The sequence below is a fragment of the Anoplopoma fimbria genome, chromosome 16 (assembly GCF_027596085.1).
Source record: "Anoplopoma fimbria isolate UVic2021 breed Golden Eagle Sablefish chromosome 16, Afim_UVic_2022, whole genome shotgun sequence".
NCBI classification, from domain to species: domain Eukaryota; kingdom Metazoa; phylum Chordata; class Actinopteri; order Perciformes; family Anoplopomatidae; genus Anoplopoma; species Anoplopoma fimbria.
The window spans coordinates 2488627-2508779 of record NC_072464.1 but is presented as its reverse complement, the minus strand read 5'-3'; the positions used below and the strand labels follow the sequence as shown (position 1 = coordinate 2508779).

At 39.7% G+C, this 20153-nt stretch overlaps 2 protein-coding genes across 3 annotated transcripts in view; both read right to left on the bottom strand.

Annotated features, from left to right (window-relative positions):
* The window catches only part of si:dkey-100n23.5 (cyclic AMP receptor-like protein A), a 53133-nt gene extending 45769 nt beyond the window's left edge, over positions 1–7364 (bottom strand). The window contains exons 1-5 of one of the 2 annotated variants that reach the window (XM_054615948.1): positions 7210–7364; positions 3464–3516; positions 2311–2365; positions 994–1050; positions 816–876 (exon numbers count right to left, since the gene is read on the bottom strand). In XM_054615948.1, coding sequence (XP_054471923.1) covers positions 816–876; positions 994–1050; positions 2311–2365; positions 3464–3516; positions 7210–7290 — 307 coding nt within the window. In that variant the 5' untranslated portion in view covers positions 7291–7364. The remainder of the gene's footprint in view (positions 1–815; positions 877–993; positions 1051–2310; positions 2366–3463; positions 3517–7209) is intronic. The other variant, XM_054615949.1, reaches the window with a different exon arrangement.
* Positions 7365–10072: 2708 nt separating this feature from the next.
* Positions 10073–11616, bottom strand: LOC129104753 (mid1-interacting protein 1A-like). The gene has a single exon (XM_054615582.1). It carries the CDS (start codon positions 11333–11335, stop codon positions 10838–10840), a length of 498 nt encoding a protein of 165 aa, XP_054471557.1. The 5' UTR covers positions 11336–11616; the 3' UTR covers positions 10073–10837.
* Between the last annotated feature and the right edge of the window lie 8537 nt (positions 11617–20153).

Here is a 20153-nt window from a genome sequence, read left to right as displayed (position 1 = left end):
AAATGATCTCGGTCCAAACAGGCGTTTCATCATCGTTGCCGAAATGATTTCTGTCCATAAAAGCAGGCCTGAAAACGAATATCACATGACTATTCACGTATACTGGGCATGAGGGTGCCGGTGTAAACAGGAAGTAGATTGGCTGCTTGGTTAAGATCTTCATCTAAAATATTCCTCTATATACAAAAACAAAGTGGAAAGCTTGAGAAGTTTTACTTTTTAATCTTAGTTACAACGCTGCAGGTCTTGCTCTATCCCTCTCTCACCCACACACATCAAATTTAATTTAAAATGAACACTTACAAATCAAAGTTTACTAGATTATGGGTCAAAATATTTGCACAACAGCTGCTGGTTGAGACAAGGTCAGCAACGCCTGTAATCCGTTATTCGTGTTGAATTAACCTGGTTATCGAACTGTAATCAAGGCTGAGGTTGTTTGTCTTCTTTTTTATTTCCCCGCTGCAGGACTAATAAAGGATTATCTTATTTTATCTTATCTTCTTCCTGAAAAGGCTCATGTGATAGGGGAGGGATGAATCAGGGAAGGACACGTCGTGACTGCTAGGACCCAATCAATTAGGGAATGCGGGTGTTTACGTCATTGTTTTAAACCTTATGCGGCTACGCCTGTACACACTACGAGGTAACCTCGGTGTTTTCGCACATACAGCGGCTTCGATAGAGTTTCTAAAGTCCTTCGTTTTCGATGCTCCAAAACTCCAGAGTAGTGTGGAAGCTCAGTGTAAACGTAGCAAGTATGCGTTTTAAAATGGAAACGTAGTAGCGTGGACGTAGCCTTAGTTTTGTCTTACCAAAGTAAGTTAGCCAGCAGGCCTGGAAGTCACACATAGATCCTTCTGGATGTGAATCCCCCTGGGGAAGGAAGAAAGAACAGCACAGAAAATGTTTTCACAAACGACCAAAGAAATAAAAAATAAAAAAAAGCGTCTGCCATGTGGGTGTTTAGTGAAACAGACTCCAGTAACTCACCATGACATATGCTACGCTGTCGAAGAAGGCAGCTACAGTCAGGCAGAGAATCATCTTCTGTTCGGTGAAAATGAGAGGAAGACGTTCAAAGGAGGCTCTCCATGAACAACAAAACACCCGTACTTAATATGCCGGCGCATTAATATGCACGTAGAGAGAAAGGGCAATTTATGGATCAAATGATCACTGATGTGGCTGACGGCTTGGCGCGCGGCGTCCCCCGTGACAACTCCGAGAAAATATCAGCGGGTGGAGGGGAAAGGCTCCTTAAATCCTTCTATATAAAGCGAATGCATTCTATTTCATATGGAATAAACCAATAATCTGTGTGCTGCAGAATCTTAAGAGGGTAGTTGTGATGCATGCCAGTTGACAGTCTTATGCTGACTTTCGCCTGCAGAGGTGGATACAAACTGTGGCTGTAATAGGACGCACACGCACATTCTCTCTCTCTCACACACACACACACACACACACACACACACACACACACACACACACACACACACACACACACACACACACACACACACACACACACACACACACACACACACACACACACACACACACACACACACAGCCCTTTATTAATTTGTCCAGCAATGACCCTGCCAAGGCTACAGAGAAGGAGGAGACGGAGGAGGAGACGGAAGAAGCCCTAAAGAGAGAGCATTAAAGACCATTGACTGACGGATAACCTTTGTGAGGGGATGGAGGTAAGGCGAGGGTTTATGCAATGCGAGAGGAGCGTTGGAGGGGGAGGAGCAGGAGGAGGTGAAGCCACTCTGTGTGACCTGGTCCAGAGGTAATAGGATCCATCAGAGCCCCACGTTAAGCTGTCATTTACTTCAGATTAGGAGGATAACGTTGTGCGCTGCTGAACCTGACAGACCTGCCGGACCGGCTTCCAAAACATTGCGCGGGCTGCACGCTCACACAAAACCCTGTGAACTGACACGGATCTGCTTCAGACATCGGAAATTGGGATTAACTTAAACATATCAACGTGGGAGAAAAAGGGTGCATCTAACTAATATTATTCAGTGCATCGTCAGACCTCAAGTATAAGGCAAACATCCTCATTTGGAGAGGGGGAAAAAAGACAGCCGTCATTATCACAGAACCACCATCAGTCAATTAACTCCACAATTGATTCGTCTGTGCAATTTTAATTGGGTTCAATTATGCAAAGATTTGCGTGGCTAATTGAACATATTTCCGGTGGCAATGAAGCAAACAGATATGGTGGTGGTGGTGGGGGGGGAGAGAGAGAGAAAGCGTCAAAACATACTGTACAATGTGGTGCAAATTTACCTGAGCCAGAGAGTGATACCTGCGAAGCAGCCAGATCACAAAGAGCATGAAAATGCTGTGGAGAGAGAAGAAAGACAACAATGTGTGATGTTTCTTGCTAAATACAAGGTCAACAACTTGAAGGGGACATGTCATTTGTTTTGTTCTTACGGCGACATACTGTCTTATTGCACATAAATACATCATAACAACTCTATTGTAACATTCTACTCACACTGCTGATATTCTTCAGCTTATTTGTACAATAACTGGCCATAAAGGCCACGCCTCTTTAGACCGAAACTAATGAAACCTGCAGAAACCCTGCCAAAGACCTGTTCAGCATTTGAAGGAGTGAAAAACGCAAACCACCACAGCGAAATGATAAGATGCAATTTTTGTAAATTCCACTAGATGCGACCTCCAAAATCACAATCAACTATTGAAACAAATAGGAAAACCATGACTTCTTTGAAATTATAAGTCTCAACATAGAGTAATGTCCCAACATATTAATTTGCCTCGTTTGTTTCTAAAAAAGTGTTTTTTAATTAAACTGATATGTCTTTAGCCATGGGCCTGGCTGTCACAAACTTTTAGATGAATCATTTAGCTTTATTAGAAAGCAATATGTGACATGAACATTTAGCACTTCTACCACTTTTCATAAACAGTAGAGACTTAATTTGCTTTTCCTTCACTGGACATGACCTCCATAACCAACAACCCCGCAGAGCACAACTTCTCAAATGAACAGAGTTGAATCAACACATCTTGGACACAGGCTCAACAAACAGCTCCACAAGACAGCATCTACGACAGGCGAAGCCTAAAGGGTAAAAAGAGTTTGTACAGGTTAAAAGGTGCCCAGGGCAGTTTTCTTGTAAACAAACTAAAGTTTACAGTTTACATTCGGCCCTGGAGGTCTAACAAACATGTCAAGGGCACTTTCTTCCCCAACAAAACATTTGCAAAGCCGATTTTTTACGTACTAGAGCTCTAAAACTCTACAGGGAACCTTTACCATTATAATTAACTCTTCCACCTCTCAAATATCATTACCTATTATAAATATTTTTATATCAGTGGGTCCTTCAAGCCATGAACAGTTAAACCATCTGGTGTGAAATAAAAGTCAAGGAATTCAAGAGAAAAGTTTTAAGGAAATATTTACCATCCTACTAAGGAGAAGGTTCCCGTGGCTCGTTTTACTCTTAAAATCACCACCTGTAAATCAGAAACAATTTCTTACTAATGTGCAGTAAATGGCTCACATCTATGAATAATAAAAAAAAAACATCGCACTTTAGTTTATAGCTGTAATATGCTGTCTCTGTCCAATATTTTTCTCTAAGTAAAGCATTGTGCAAACTTTCTGAGAAGTGCAACACCAATACAGTGCTGCTATTATTCTAATCATAGGCTTAGAAATGACTGTTGACAAGACTGCTGTTTGTTCCAGCATGCCTTTTTGTGTCCTTGTGTGCAAGAATGTGTGCAACACAAGGAAGTATAATAAAATGTAGTTTGCGTACATTCTAGGTTCTAGAGACACCTGAAGCGTTTATGAATGTCACCTCCACATATGTTTTGACAGGCTCTAAAACACTGAGGGCCAGTGTCAACTAGATCCTGACACTATTGTGCAAAGCAACATTTTAAGCTGAAGCTGATATGAGAGCAACTCAGAGAGAAAGATGAGAGGAAAGAAAAAGAATGAAGGAATGAGAGGAATGAAAATGAAGGGGCACGGTAGAAGTCTTGCATGCAAAACAGAGCGGGACATGTTGGGCAATACGACTGCTGTCGCCTTCTGCACACAATGTCATACACCTGTTTCATCAGAGGAGTCACAACAAACACATGTTGCCCTACATAGAAAACAAGGATTTCTATTCAAAAAAGCCAGGAAATGTGACTTTGTGGTTTTATTTCATTTAGGAAGTGGAGTTCAAGTTGTTTATTATAATTTGTTTTTACCATAACATACGATAGACAACAGATTTTTTTCTCTTTATGGATTTCCCTCCTTATGATATGCAAGTCACACAAATATCTGCATCATAGTTTACAAATACAGATTTTCATCCCTACTTCATACCGTAAAAAGTCAAATATTATTTCCGAAAATGACATTAAGTGACAATTTCCAAATCCCCTATGCGGTGGAATAAAATAATTGGCTTTTGACCGTCAAAACCTAAAGATTATTATCATAAAGTCAAACAAAAGCACCAAAGCTTGAAAACATACTTCAATGACAAGTCAATTATCAAAATATTGCAGTTTCATTTTCTGTTTGATTTATTAGATTAGATTAGATTCAACTTTGTCATTGCACAGTACAAGTACTAGTACAACGAAATACAAGTACAAGTACAACGAAATGCAGTTTTAGCATCTAACCAGAAGTGCAAAAGAAGCAGTAAAGGTGCAGTGCAATGTGCTGGATAAATAACAGATAAATAATAATTTAAAAAAAAGAAAAATAACAAATTTATCTGGATTAAATCCCAAGAAGCACAAGTAGGTCTAAATAGTATTAATCTAGGACAGACCAGGTTTATGAACATGTTATACTCCCCGATCGCAGGAAAAATAAAACACTGAATCATTACTTAAATCTGTTGTTCAACTGATGATGATGTAAGAACAAAACTGACCTCAAGAACACATGAGAAGTGAATAGGATGGAAGAATTATGGGTAATAAATGGATCAATGAATAGAAAGCTTGTTCTCATTTGGATTGTAACACCAAACTCAACCTGGTATAGTTGGTTTGATCACTGTGTGCTCTCTGTTAGTAAGACAGTGTTCGGGACACCGTAAGCGATTGTTTGTCATTAGGTGAGATTTGGGCTCAAGGGAAGACGGCATATGTGCCTCATTCTTACGTTCACTGCACCAGTAGCAACGACGGTTTCTTTAACTAATCTTGCCTGTATGCCAGCCTTGATTCAGCAACGGCTATAACTGATCCAAGCCAGGTATTTCCTAACGGTTATTCTGAAGAATTTTTTTTTTAAAGACAGGTTTATTGTCATCCCTTATACAAATCGTCAGGGTGTGGACTCAAAGCCACAACCGGATATGAATTCAATGCAATCTAATTTGAAAGCATGTTTGTAAAGGTCATTATGTGCAATTTTGGTGCTTGATACTTTGCCAGAGAGGGGTAGATTCTGGTCTATGACTGCTGTTGTTGTATTGAACTGCAGTATGACGTACATTGTTCCAGTACTACAGGAACAACTTACAGTGAAATGCTATGAAATACAACATAACAAACCACTACAATATATTAATTTTGCACATTTTTGTCCAACGCAACTTACAATATGTGCATTCAAACTTAGCTAGACGTCATCAGTGCAACAGTACAAGTGCTTGAAATATATATTAAAACATATATGATATAGTTAGTATTAATATCCAGGTCACTGAATTGGCCTGCCTTCTACAGTGGTGGAACATTGAAGCAATATCACACTATAATACAAGTACTGCATCCAGATTTTTACTTTAAGAAAAGTATAGAAGTACAAGCCAAACAATATACCTAAAGAACCAAAAGTAAAGTAATAATCGGTCTCCGTCCATATGTTCTATTATGATGTTACTGGATCATCATTGTTGATGCATTAACAAGTTAGCTATACCTGAATGTTGAATTAGGCAGGGAACATAATAACTGCTTTACATACTGCTGGGAGGTTTAAGCTATAAACATGAATTTTATGATCACGGATTTTGTTTGTAAAATCTTGATCTGCAAAGCAGTTAGTAAGTATATTTAAATAGTAGTATTAGGTAAACTAAACATAGTGGAGTAAAAAGTACATTTCCCTAAGATTTGAATTGAAGCAAGGGTATAAACTTGCACACAGTAAATGTAAATATTCAAGTAAAGTACAAGCAATTCATTAAAGAAAAAAAACATGTACAGTACCAGTCAAAAGTTTGGACACACCTTCTCATTCAATGGTTTTTATTTATTTTTATTTATTTCTACATTGTAGATTAATATTGAAGACATCCAAACTATGAAGGAACACATTCTATTCCTTTATTGATCCCCATGGGGGAAATTCAAGTGTTGCAGCAGCTCAACTACACAGAAACAGATAATAAATACACATATTATACAATAAAATAAAAATAAAAATAGAATAAAATAAAAAATAAGAATACAAATAAAAAATGTACATATGGAATTATGTGGTAAACAAACAAATGCTCAACAAACCAGAATATGTTTTATATTTCTATTCTTCAAAGTAGTTGAATGAGAAGGTGTGTCCAAACTTTTGACTGGTACTGTATATATATATATATATATATATATATATATATATATATTGAGTTCCTTTCTACTACTGGTGTTATTGTGCTTTTGTTGTTGTACTGCTCTCGTTCACATCCAGCTAACCGACGAAACAGGCTCCCTTTATTATTATTATTATTATTATTATTATTTCTAGATCAGAAACGACCCTTGTCTTGAATCATATTAGCCACAACAGACTCTTGTGAAACAACGTTACCCTTACGTGAAAAGACTTAAAGTCATGCTGGTAATGCTCAGTTGGGTTAGCTTCAGTTAGCTTCAGTTAGCATGTGCTGCTGGCTCCCCATTAGCACAGTGCGCCATTAAGCTAGTTTTGCAGACTGTTTTAATTAGTTGCGCTGCATCGGTGACATTCAACAGGCCAATTAATGCGGCTAGTTAGCATCTTAAATGACTGACAGCTCAGTTGTACCGTTACAGCTCCACTAATCTATCATTAAACCAATAGCTACGAACACAACATTACTAAACGCTCAGAAAGCTCACAGTGACACGTTATGTAGCAGACTAGCTAATAAACGTTAGCTAATAAAAGCTAATACTGAGTTTACTGTTATGTTAGCTACTTACGCATTTATAGTCTTCTGAGTCTGTATTAAAAAATACGCAGCTTGAATCATTACTCGTTGACTTTGGGTTTTGACTGTCCATTTCGAGACACAGTGTGTTTTTTTAGATGGTTTTGCATCAATTTGTTTTTGTTTTGCTGTAGCTTTCTCTTGTACTTCCTGTTTCTACCGTGCGCTCAAAGGGACAAAAAGCACCTCGGACTGCTCCGAGTCAAGGGTCGTCGAAGGGGCCAGATGTTTGTCAAGACTTTGACTTGTATATTAAAACTATGCTCTCAAATATTTGTATTTATTTTAAGTCTCAATGCATATCTGTTGTACTTCACTTTAACAAAAGTAAACAGCACATAAGTTGTTGGAAAACCCCTCCCTTAGTCAAACTGTAGGGTGTTTTAGGTAGATTTCCCCATCAGTCAGTAGTGAAACTAATACATTTACTTATGTGTTTTTTGAGGTACTTGTAGTTTGCTTGAGTAATTGCATTTACTGCTGCTTTATACTTCTCTACTACATGTGGGGATATTATACTTTTAAATCCAATCTATCTATTTGCCAACTTACTTTGCTGATTTAATTTTTACAATTTTTTTTTACAAATGCCATAACATAATTCCCTTTTTATAATTAGGTAAAATGTTGCATGCATGATCTTTACTTTGTAATATTTTTATTATGTGTTACTTTTTTTTAAGTAAAGGATCTGAGTAATAATGTCTTCCCCACTGATATCAGCTTACTTTCCCGTGAAACGCCGGTCAAAAACTTCAGAAATTCCTGCAACTTATTTGGGCTCTCATTATCATCAAACACTAACAAAAGGCCTAAGGAAGAAGTTCTGTGTCCTCCTTGGTAGCTCACCAGCAGTGTTTTGAGATTGACACAATGGGAAGAAGAGATAGCCTTTTGCATTCACCTTAAGGTTAATGATAAGGTTATCTCAGTTGAGGTTTTTAAAAACCAGCGACCACTTTCAGTCAAATGCACTTTGAATGAGAGAAAAAAAAAGAGTTTTCAAGATGTATCTCTTTGAAGATGTTTGGGGAGTGTTGCTGCCTTTGAAATACTTTATCTGGATTTCTAACAGATTTTCTCACAGAGTTTCTCTCTGAAAATAAATAGACAGGACAATGTTAAAATTAATGAATTCTGTGCACAGATTGTAAAGCCCTCTGAGGCAAATTTGTAATTTGTGATTCGGGGCTATACAAAATAAACTGAATTGAATTGAATTTAATTGATTTTGTCAAATTTTTTGGTTATTTTAAGTATTGAGTTAAAGTATACAGAAAAGCAAAAATTGCTCACTGTTTGGATTCTATATTTGAAAACGAAGCATTGATACAAACATTGATATATTGCAGCAAAGCTGAATACAGTTAATGTCACTATTAACTGTGGAGTTGTCTGTCAACTATGGCATTGAGATCTATTAAAGAGACTTTCTGTTTCCTCTGCGGTTGTCTTTTCACTGAATAGAGGCCAATTACCATAATCAATCAGACATATTTGCATGTGCTCTCCAGATTATGTGGGGGGGTTCACAATGTGTGTGAGGGAGTGTGTGTGAGATCAAGAATGAAAGTGGAAAGTGGGTGTGTTTCACCCTATTGACCTGCTGTCACACTGAAACTTCAGCTGCACCCATTTTCCATCTGTGGCCTTTGATGCTGTCACTGACAGTTACTCAAACAACAATGAGTGAGATGAGTTATTTCTCTTTTTTTTCTCCACTGACAAGCTATATTACATTAAACAACACAGTCAAATGAACATGCACAGAAACAAACGTGTCTTTCTTCAAAATTAATAAAAAATTGTAAAACGTAACTGATTCCAGTGCATACTTTTAACTGCCATATGTATCCCTGGACTATTAACTGTGCTGTACAGTTCACATTTTTACTGTTTATTCTACAATACAGCTACTGCACTGCATTCTGAGAAATGTTAGTTTAACACAAACACAATGAGAGAAATGAAAGCAAAATCATAGCTTTCGGATGTATCAAAAATGGACTCACACATGTAACGTTATGAACGAACAGCCTCTCATTCACAGGCTCTGAGAGTTCAGATGTTTCAAGGTGTTGACACTTGAACTTTAACTGACAGGCAACATTCCTCAACATGCAGGTATTTTGAATCCATTTTCTGGTGGAAACTGTCTTTTTAAGAATGCAAAATATGGTTTTCCTTACTAATCAGATTTTTGTTTAACCCTTGGAGGTTTGTTACGGCAGATGCCCATAATACTGCCGTTTCATATCGTTCTCTTTCAATGGGGTTGTAGTTTTAGGTGCAGTGGTTAAATATTATCTCAAACAGACCTTTTTTGCGTGTTTAAATGCTGCCTATGAATGGAAATCATTGACAAACTAATACTCACTGTTAGAACACAGTTGTTTTTCTGAGCTGGAGGGAGAGAGAACTCAGGACACTCCTATTCTGTCAATTTCTGTATAATTTGTATACAAAAGAAATGTGAAAGGACAAAGTTATACAGTATACTGTGCAACTTTGTCCTTTCACATTTCTAAACTATAAAGTAAAACATATTTAGTCCCGAAGGAAAAATATTTCCTTTTAAACTATATTTTTATGATTTATACTCAGATGGTTTATGCCATACAAGATGCATAAAGCGTTCCTTTATGACATTGCTTCTACCTGTGATATGTCAGGTATTTCCTGTATTGAATTGCACAACAGAGAATAAGGATGTGCAGAAAGCAAATTGGGTTTGGCCTCCTTGGAAAGTTTTGGTCGAGTGAATACCACATTCCACATTCAGTCTTTGTTCTGTAATGTATAAAGCTCAATTTGTAGCATCATGTAAAACCAATGGGACAGATGAAGTAAGTTCATATAAAAGTTTATTCTTAAGAAACAAATATTATCAGTACAAAAGTGGTTTAGAAGGTGCATACGAATGCAATTGCTTACTTTGACAGATGGACATGTTCAAAACAATACCATAATAATAACAAATAATGACAATGACAACAATAGCATCTTGTTTGAAACCCCCTATTCTTCTCCATGCAGAAAAGCATCATCGCTCGATTCTGGTTCATTGGACATGTAGGGCATTAGGAGATCACTGGCAGTGAGCATCTGCCTCCTTCTATGCAAGCAGAGTTTAAAGACACAGACACGTCCGGTTCGAAGGGAGCACCAATCACACACACTGGCCACGTCTGAACACACTGACATCAACAGCGACACAGAATAGGAGGCTGAATCTTTCATCAGTATCCCTCCTCCCATCAGAGGAGGGCGGTTCAGACCAGGGGTCGTGCGGTTCATGCAGTCTACTCCTTCACCGGCTTTAGACAAAACAGTTCTCAAACTATACAGTGTGAGGTAATAAATAATACATTAAATAAAAAGGTTTTAAATATGTTTCATTAATGCGTAATGCGTACAAAACTTTGGAAGTTTGGTGTCTTTAGGCTACTATAATACCACATAGTAGCCTAGAGAGAGATATAAGCTGCAACCCTTTTTGTCTCTACCATTCAAATGTTTGTCCACAATTTTCATCAGTAGTAGTAACAGCAGCAGTCAAATAATAAAAAAAAAAAAAAAATGGCCCATTGAGAGAAGTCTAATAGAAAATACTGTGGGCTTCACTGGCCCCATCCTCCGATCCCCACCTCCTGCTTATAGCGCTTGGTGAGAAAGTTGGCCTGCAGGGTGAGCTTGGACAACACCCCATGCAGCCCGGTCAGGTGGTACTGGAACTGCTTCTGCAGATCCTCATCCTCTTCCTCATCCTCCTCATCCTCCTCGGACGACAGCGACGCGGTGGAGGCGGTGGACGCGGACGAGTTCTTGCGGCTGATGGTCAAGCTCTCCTTGTGGTTCTCGTCCTGGGCCGAGCACCGCACCCCCCACTCGATGTTGCTGCGGATGGACTTGAGCAGCTGGTAGTAGCTGTACATGTCCCCCTCGTCCTCGTCCGACTTCATGGAGCTCATCTCCCTGTCCTCCTCCAGCGGGACGTCCCGCAGCATGCTGGGCAACATGACGGTCTGGTCCATGTTGTTGACGGCGCCGATGAAGCGGTGCATGGCGTTGAAGAGGGAGTTCTTCTGGACGTGGGATTCTGGCAGCTGCATCATCATGTTGACGAGAGGTGTTTTGTTTCTTCCTGAGCAGAAAGGAAAGCGATAACTCCGGGGTGGTCGGCTTAGAGGAGTCTGCCTGTCAGTGATGCAGGATTGGCTGTCGTGTAAATCAGGCGACTTCAGTTTCGCCCCTGATGAGTGTTTGAGCCCTTAGTAGTTTCTAGTTCGTAGGCTGAAGGGGTGCGTGTTTATAAAGGCTGGAAAACGAGGTGTTGCCTCGATTTAAAGGCGGTCCCACAACCTGTTTGTCAAGTTCTTCCACTGCAGCTGTAACAAGACCCAAATGACCTGAAGTAACACACGGCAGAAGGAAGAGAGGGGTTTGGCACATTGTCTGAAAGAGGAGTGGCTTCAACCCGACAGCAAGGTGGAGAATCCAACTCCACTGAGTGCAGATCCGAAACAAATATTCAACTGCTTGTCCATTCACTTATCATCCTGAACTTAACATTGCTGTTCCCTGAATCTGTGCAGTGATTAGTCTCCCGGTGTGACGTCACCACATCCCACATTCTGTACCGATGACATGCCATGGGTGAGGCCCCGAACGAGCAGGACCGGTGACATGAATATTCATCATCCAGGCCATCGGCCCACTGCTCCCGGCCTGCAGCTCAGCCAATCAGATGGCTGAACTGTAGTCGGGGTGGGACCAATGAGGAAGCCACTGTTGACCCACACACATCTAGAAAAAAACACAAGGCAACAAGTGGTAAAGGCGTTGAAGCCTTGATTTTATTCACAGACAGATTCTCACTGTGTCACCCATGATGGAGGAAGTAGTAGGCTGAATTAATGTAGTTATACTCCGTTAAAAGTCAAACTCCTTAAAGTATTGTGAGCAAAATATACTTAAAGTTTCACAAGTAAAATAGCCACTGATATGGATTAAGTGACATAACTGGTATTATTAAATATGGTCAATGTTAGGCATTACATTACATTACATTACAGTCATTTAGCAGACGCTTTTATCCAAAGCGACTTACAGGAAGTGTATTCAACATAGGTATTCAAGAGAACTACTAGTCACCAGAAGTCATAAGTGCATCTCCTTTCTTAAACAAGCATCTCAAAGCATAAACCAGAGCAAAAGTATAGTGCAGAGGCAGATTACTACGAAAACAATAATTGCAACAGACTAATACGAATATAGTAAGTGCTACAAACTACTACGAATAGGATAAGTGCAGTAAACAAATACGAATTCAATAGGCAGCATTTTTGCTGCTGTAACTGGTTCAGGTTGAGCTGGAGAAAAGTGGAGAAAGAAAACAACGAATGTTAACCTGAAAACTGTAGTTGTAGCTATCGTGATATGAGACTTGATATCTTCTTAGGACATCCTCATATCCTTACATGGCATGAGTCTTTTCCTGTTTTTAAAGGTCAGGCTGCATGGCAACAAAGTGATGTCACAATCTGAACTTCCCAGAATGGTCTAGCTCTTCTGTGATTTGCCTGTAACCACTTTTCATTATATCCACAATTCTGATGATTATTTATCAAAAATCTCATTGTGTATATATCAAGTGAAACCACCACTGGTCGACCCTACAATATTGGGGTATCTGGTCAAAAATATTGTGATATTTGTGGATCTCACTTTCTAGGGATCCAAACCGTTTCGCCTTTCCCAGGAATGTTGCCACAAACGCCCAGTTCATAATACTGCAAATGCAACGGCTTTCATCAGTGAGTCTTAGGCTCCATCACCATGGTGTTACCTCATTCGGCGATAGATAGCGACTTAACATACATTTATTTAACTAAAATTGTTCTACTTTATCACTTAATGTAGCCTATTTTGTTATTTCCCACCGCTGACCCCCCTCTAAAACCTGGTGTTGTGTTATTCCCTCTATCATTTTAAATAATTGTCCTCTGTTTAGTACATTTTCAGAGATCCACTGATCAGTCAATACCAAAGCTATAATAGAAGCTATGGAAAACAAATATAAGAATCCAGCATGTCACATAAGTGAAGTAATTGGTACTACATAAGTGTGCACACGCCCCAAAATGATATCCTCGTTGCCATTGTCAAATTATGACACAATTACGACACAATTACAGTGATACAATGTGGAATAAAAATGTCATAAAAAAAGGTTCACACTTGAGTTCCACATCCACACTAGCAGTCCTTGCAGGGGTATTACAGGCCTGCTTATCTCCCCTCAGGGTAACTTTAGTCTAAGCCAGTTACAGTACTGACAAGCTTTTCAGATTACACCTCAAAACAAACTGTTGCACCAGCCAGTTCCCAGCAGCTTCGGAGGACAGCTGGTTTCCCCCTTACTCTTATGTCTGCTGGTAAACAGGGGAGGGGGTGGTTGGTGGGGGGCGGGACTCCTACACTGCCCCTGCATCCTAAATAGCCCACCATTAGTCTTCCTTACAGTTTGTGCACTCTTGGGAGTGCTCGGTGTGAAACCTGAGCTTTGGTAAACACTTCTGGTCAGACTACAGAGCAACATGTTTTCCACTGTGTAGCCATCAACGAAAAAATAAATCCACCTGTTTGGTGTTCAATGAAAACATGTCTGACTGATGCGGTGAACGGATGTTTAAAAACGTCCACAGGACATGATATAAAAGAAGGAGGGGAGGGTGATCTGGCTGTAACTCCATGCTCTAGTCAAAGATGTGTATGGGCACAGATTGTTCCAGATACTGTACAAGCCAATGAATCACTGTTGAAGGAAAATTGTTGCTCTACTAGAATAGGAAGAATGTAAGCAGGAATGGCAGATCCTGCTGGTTGAGTTTCTGTCTCGGTCTCTGTCCCATCCTACTTCTGTCTCCTTTTCTATATTCAACAACGGTACCACGACTCCCTGTCCTGAAGCCAGTGGTGGAACAAGTATTCATGTCATTTACTCAAGAAAAAGTAGTGATACCACAATGTGAAACTGTTCAATTATCAGTAAAATTCCTGCATTAAAAGTAAAATGATGTCAGCATTGTCAGCAAAATGTACTTTAGTTTAAGCTCAGCCTACTATACTAATGGATTAACATGTAAGCAGGATTGTAGCTGGTCGGGTGACAAATTTAGTCTATATCAGATAGTGCTGCGCAAAGTAATCTATTGTAGTTTTCTGTCAAATAAATGTATTCAAGTAAAAAGTACAACATTACCCTGAAATGTAGTGGCAGTAAAGTATAAAGTAGCATCACATTGAATTACATGAATAAAGTAGAAGTACCTCAGAATCTTTCTGAAGTACAGTTGTGAAAGAAGTACTCAAATCCTTTACTTAAGTCAAAGTAACTCTAGCAAAAATATGTTAAAATACTCCATTACAAGTAAAATTCCATTCTAAGTTAACTAAGAATGTATGGAAGTATTAGCAGCAAAATGCACTCAAAGCACCAAAAGTAAAAGTGCTTAAATTGCGTCAGAATGGTGTCTCTCAGTGTTAGATTATTATTATGATTAAATATATACGCAGCATTTTTAGGTTGCATCTCAAGCTGGAGCTGATTTTACTTTAACTACTACTTAGGTTAAGGATTCAAGGATAATTTATTGTCATTCTGCACAATGAAATGCAATTGTAGCCCATTTTCTGGAAAAACATGACAAACAATAAAACTAAAAACATTCGTGCATTCCTCTGCATTTTGTTTGTTTTTGCATCAAGAGGAAGTCAAACAGCAGTCACAAAACAATTCTCTGGGCAGATAATATGGCCGACATCTTGACATAAAAATCAACATCAGGAGACATTGACAATCAGTTTTGACTGTGTTTGAGCACCAAGCATCATGATGTAAACACAGAGTCCACCTCCTCTGGTCCCACCGGAGGCATCTGCTCTCCTGCAGTGTGCCCATCAAGTTTAATATTCAACAAATCATCATATATTAAAATATGTTTACAGGTTTTCTATCTAAGATCCTACTCAGCAACATATACAGTACCAGTCAAAAGTTTGGACACACCTTCTCATTCAACTACTTTGAAGAATCTAAAATATAAAACATATTCTGGTTTGTTGAGCATTTATTTGTTTACCACATAATTCCATATGTGTTCTTTCATAGTTTGGATGTCTTCAATATTAATGTAGAAAAAAAAATAACCCTTGAATGAGAAGGTGTGTCCAAACTTTTGACTGGTACTGTACATCTGTCAAAGATATGTAGAGAAAAGTACAATATATTACTCTGATATGTCGAGCAGTAGAAGTATAAAACAGCACAAAGTGAAAAGTAAAGTGAAGTACCTTGGAGTTGTACTCAAATACAGTGGTTAAGTTAATGTAACTGTGAAATTTCCCACTCTACCCCCCCATCCCAATCTGCCTCTGAAGCAAAACTAACCCCAGAACCAGTCAGTGAGAAAAAAAGAAGCAGGTCAGCAGAGCAAACGTGCACCGCCGCTGATCAGATAGGAACAGGAGCCGCTTTCTGCTTTTTCAACAGGGCTGTCAATCAAGGCCCCCCACCTCACTGACCCCCTCCATTCTCCCCCGTTAAAGGGCCTTTTCCCCCTTATCAGGGGGGGACACACACTGTGCCTGAATGCCACAATGCAAAACCCTGGATCACCACGGAAGGGTTTTTCTCGATAGTGTGTCGTGTCAGAAGCTGAGCATCAACCGATTACGGCGGGTGTCATCATCATCATCCCACAAGGCTTCAAAGGGAGAGGGGAGGAAGTGGAGGTGGGGGCTGGGGAAGGAGGGGGTTGGTTGGGGGATCGGGGGGGGGGCTGCGCTGTGGGAACAGGCAGCCTGGAGTGGGAACTCGAGTACTTGTCATCACGTCTGCGTGTTCCCTGAAACGTGTGAGGCATGGGTGTCTGAGTTCAGCGGGGAAGCTGGAAGCGAAAGCAGCCGCAGCAATTAGAACGACAACAACCACAGCAGCTCGCATCACGGAGACGGGTGGAGCGGAGAGGCCTGCTATGTTACTTTATAATGGCAGTATATAATAAGGCAGATTAGGAAGGGACGGTTCTGTTTGATAGAGAGAAAGCTTAAGAGCTCCCTCTGCAAGTTTTTTTGAAAATGTAATTCATAGTAAGAGCATATTAAAGCAGCAAAGTCGCAGGTTTAATACGATTTTTTTGATCAAATTGCCATTTTAAAAACATTTCTTTCATACTGAGCCATGTGGGCAACTCAATGTTATGATTTGCAGCTGGTAATCTTCACTGAAACATATTATTCTTCTGATTTGCAGCATCCATCAGCATCATGACTGTGTGTGACACTGAAACACCTGGAGTTTCCCTCTAAACAAACAACATCATGGTTCACACAACTGGTTGATCATTTTATTCTGGGAGTTTGGGAGATTTTAACAACCTGCTGAGGAGTTTAGATAAGCAGGCTACTGAACTGACTCATTCCTCTGTTTTTCAATATACTTCAATTTGAGCACTTTAAAGGACTGTTTTTTGTTTTTTTTAAATAAATCCAAAAAACTAAATGTCAGGGGCTCATATGAACTTTAGGTTAGCTACATTACCAGAACTCTGTAGCCAGCTCCTCACATCTACTTGAGGCTAGCAGCTCGAGGGTACCTTAGCCGCTTTTAGTAGGCTACGAATCTCTAACTAAACGCTCAGCGGTCAAGTGGCATTATGGGTAATCTAGGCACCGCGTCCTTAGTGAGGAAGAAGAACCTGTGAAAAATATATATTTAATATGATCCCTTTTTGAGTCTGACGATGTTACAGGAGGCTAATGCTACATCTGTGGAGGTTGTTTTTTGAATTAGAGAGATATAAAAAACACTTTTATTTTTTAGTGCATTTTCCTTTTTGACTATGAGTTTAACAAAAATATGTGAATTTAGGATAAAGTAGCCTTGAAAATGATATTTTCTTTTAGTAGTTTTTTTTCATAATTATTATTATATAGATTTTTAAGGCTACATTTGACAGTGACAGTTCCTGGCATGGTACAGAACAGCGTGTACACCTTTATGTTGAGAAACGTCATTTATTATTATTTTTCTTTTTTTTTTTGCAAAATATATCAAACATTAGAAACGTCATTTATTATTATTTTTCTTTTTTTTTTGCAAAATATATCAAACATTAGAAATCCAGATTATTAAATGAAAACTTTTCCTATGGGCAACAATGATGAGACCAGTTTCAATTGCAGCGTCTCTATAGCCATTTGTTTGAAAAATGCATACTAAGAGTCAGAAATGAAACTGAAATTTAGTACACATTTAGTATTTTTATTGTTAAAAATATAGTTGATTGCAACCTTTTCTCACTATTAGACTGGCTGCAGGTGAACGTGTCCGTGTGTGTGTGTGTGTGTGTGTGTCTGTGTGTGTGTCTGTGTGTGTGTGTGTGTGTGTGTGTGTGTGTGTGTGTGTGTGTGTGTGTGTCCGTGTGTGTGTGTGTGTGTGTGTCTGTGTGTGTGTGTGTGTGTGTGTGTGAGTGTGTGTGTGTCTGTGTGTGAGTGTGTGTGTGTGTGTGTGTGTGTGTGTGTCTGTGTGTGTGTGTGTGTGTGTGAGTGTGTTTATGTGTGTGTGTGTCTGTGTCCGTGTGAGTGTGTGTGTGTGTGTGTGTGTGTGTGTCCGTGTGTGAGTGTGTGTGTGTGTCTGTGTGTGTGTGTGAGTGTGTGTGTGTGTGTGTGTGTGTGTGTGTGTGTGTGTGTCTGTGTGTGTGTGTGTGTGTGTGTGTCCGTGTGTGTGTGTGTCTGTGTGTGTGTGTCCGTGTGTGAGTGTGTGTGTGTGTCCGTGTGTGTGTGTGTGTGTGTGTGTGTGTCTGTGTGTGTGTGTGTGTGTGTGTGTGTGTGTGTGTGTGTGTGTGTGTGTGTGTGTGTGTGTGTGTGTGTGTGTGTGTGTCTGTGTGTGTGTGTGTGTGTGTGTGTGTGTGTGTGAGAGTAATAGCGCCTCTCCGGTGGATGCCTCCCTGCAGCTTACAGCTCATTAATAAGGGCATTCGGGAGTGGTGGAGGAGGGGTGAGGGGGTGAGGGGTGCACGGAAGCCGGCGGCTCGATGCTCCATTAGCGGACCCACTGCCGCGCCGCTCTGCCGGTAATTTGCGTAACAAGATCGGAGCGGTTAGCGAGATCTCCCCGAGAAACGGACCTCGTTGTTTTTGCGATGCAGCAGCGCAGGAGAAAGACTGTGTGTGTGTGTGTGTGTGTGTGTGTGTGTGTGTGTGTGTGTGTGTGTGTGTGTGTGTGTGTGTGTGTGCGTGTGTGTGTGCGTGTGTGATCTATTTCCACACACATGCTGCGTTCACTCTCTCTTTTTTTCTCCCTTTTTCTCGCCACAGCTCCGTTTTCCGCTGATACCCAAGCGCCGCCACGTGGTCGACGATGGTAGCCTGCTCAGTGACGTCATCAAGGAGTTTAGAGGATGCTCTTTAAAAAAAAATTGAGATATAGAAAATATCAATTACATTTTTCTTCACGTTTTGAAGAGGCCTATGTTATGATGAGAAAACGGAACAGCTAACCTAAACGAAACATTTGTAGCACTTATTATATTCGTATTAGTCTGTTGCAATTATTGTTTTCGTAGTAATTTGCCTCTGCACTATACTTTTGCTCTGGTTTATGCTTTAAGATGCTTGTTTAAGAAAGGAGATGCACTTATGACTTCTGGTGACTAGTAGTTCTCTTGAATACCTATGTTGAATACACTTCCTGTAAGTCGCTTTGGATAAAAGCGTCTGCTAAATGACTGTAATGTAATGTAATGTAATGTAACATAAACAAAACAAATATGCCTGTATGTATGAGAAAATGAAAGTTGAACGGAAACATTGAGAACCACAGAATAAATGAGAATAAAAAAATAGCTTTGGTGAAGCAGGAGGCAGTAGAGTTTCATGTGTTGTTCTGATTCTTATGCAAAGCCAATTTATTCCCAATAAACAATGAAAGTGAAATTTGTCCAATCTTGGTATTTGTCTTTTATTTTAGTAAAAAATAAAAGCTTAATGCTCATGTCTCCATACAACTGAACATGATGCGGTTTCATTATTTATTATTGACAGAGCTGTCTATTTATTTGCAGTTGTGTGTGTCTCGTCATCAGTTTGTTGTCACACACAGTCTCTATCATTGTGTCGATCTGTCTCTCTCTGCTTTTAGGTTTGCTCACGGTTACCCAGATAATCTGCCACAGCATCTATTGTCTGTCGTTCCTGGAAGAGGGATCCCCGCCTCCAGGTTTTTGGACATTTTTAAATTTACCTAATTTATCCCAGCATCTATTGTTCGTGTTTTTCTGTTGACTTTTTGAATTCTCCTCTCTCACAAGTGTGTGAAGGGTTTTAACTGTTTAAATGTTTTTTTCCTTTTTCTCATAGTCTGGATTTGTAAGGTAAACCTTCACCACTAACGCAGATTTCCCCAACACTGGTTTAACTGGGGACTGTATTTGTAGCCCTACTGGTAAATTATCTTTCTTTCTTGTCAATCAAAGACAAGTTGACAGTGTCTGTACACTTTGATTTTTTTAGTCTTAAATATGTTTAATTATAGTTAGTTAAATTTCAGGGAGGGCGAATGGGCTTTATCAAAAACATTTATTACTGTTGTCCCCATTGAGCAGATGAAAATGTCTGCATATGGAATGCAGCCCATAGGCCCCGATGCATGTGCTGCTCTGTTACCTGACAACTCATTTACATAACGATAAGTCTATTTCTTTATCTACAGGTCCCACATTCTGGATGTCCCATAATAAATAGCACATCCACCCACACGTGTTCATCTACACAGCGTAGTCTACTCTCAACATGACTTCACCTTTAACCCGACCTCTTCTGACACTTATCCTGTAGCTAAAAATATAACTTGTAGAAACAAACTAACTAATA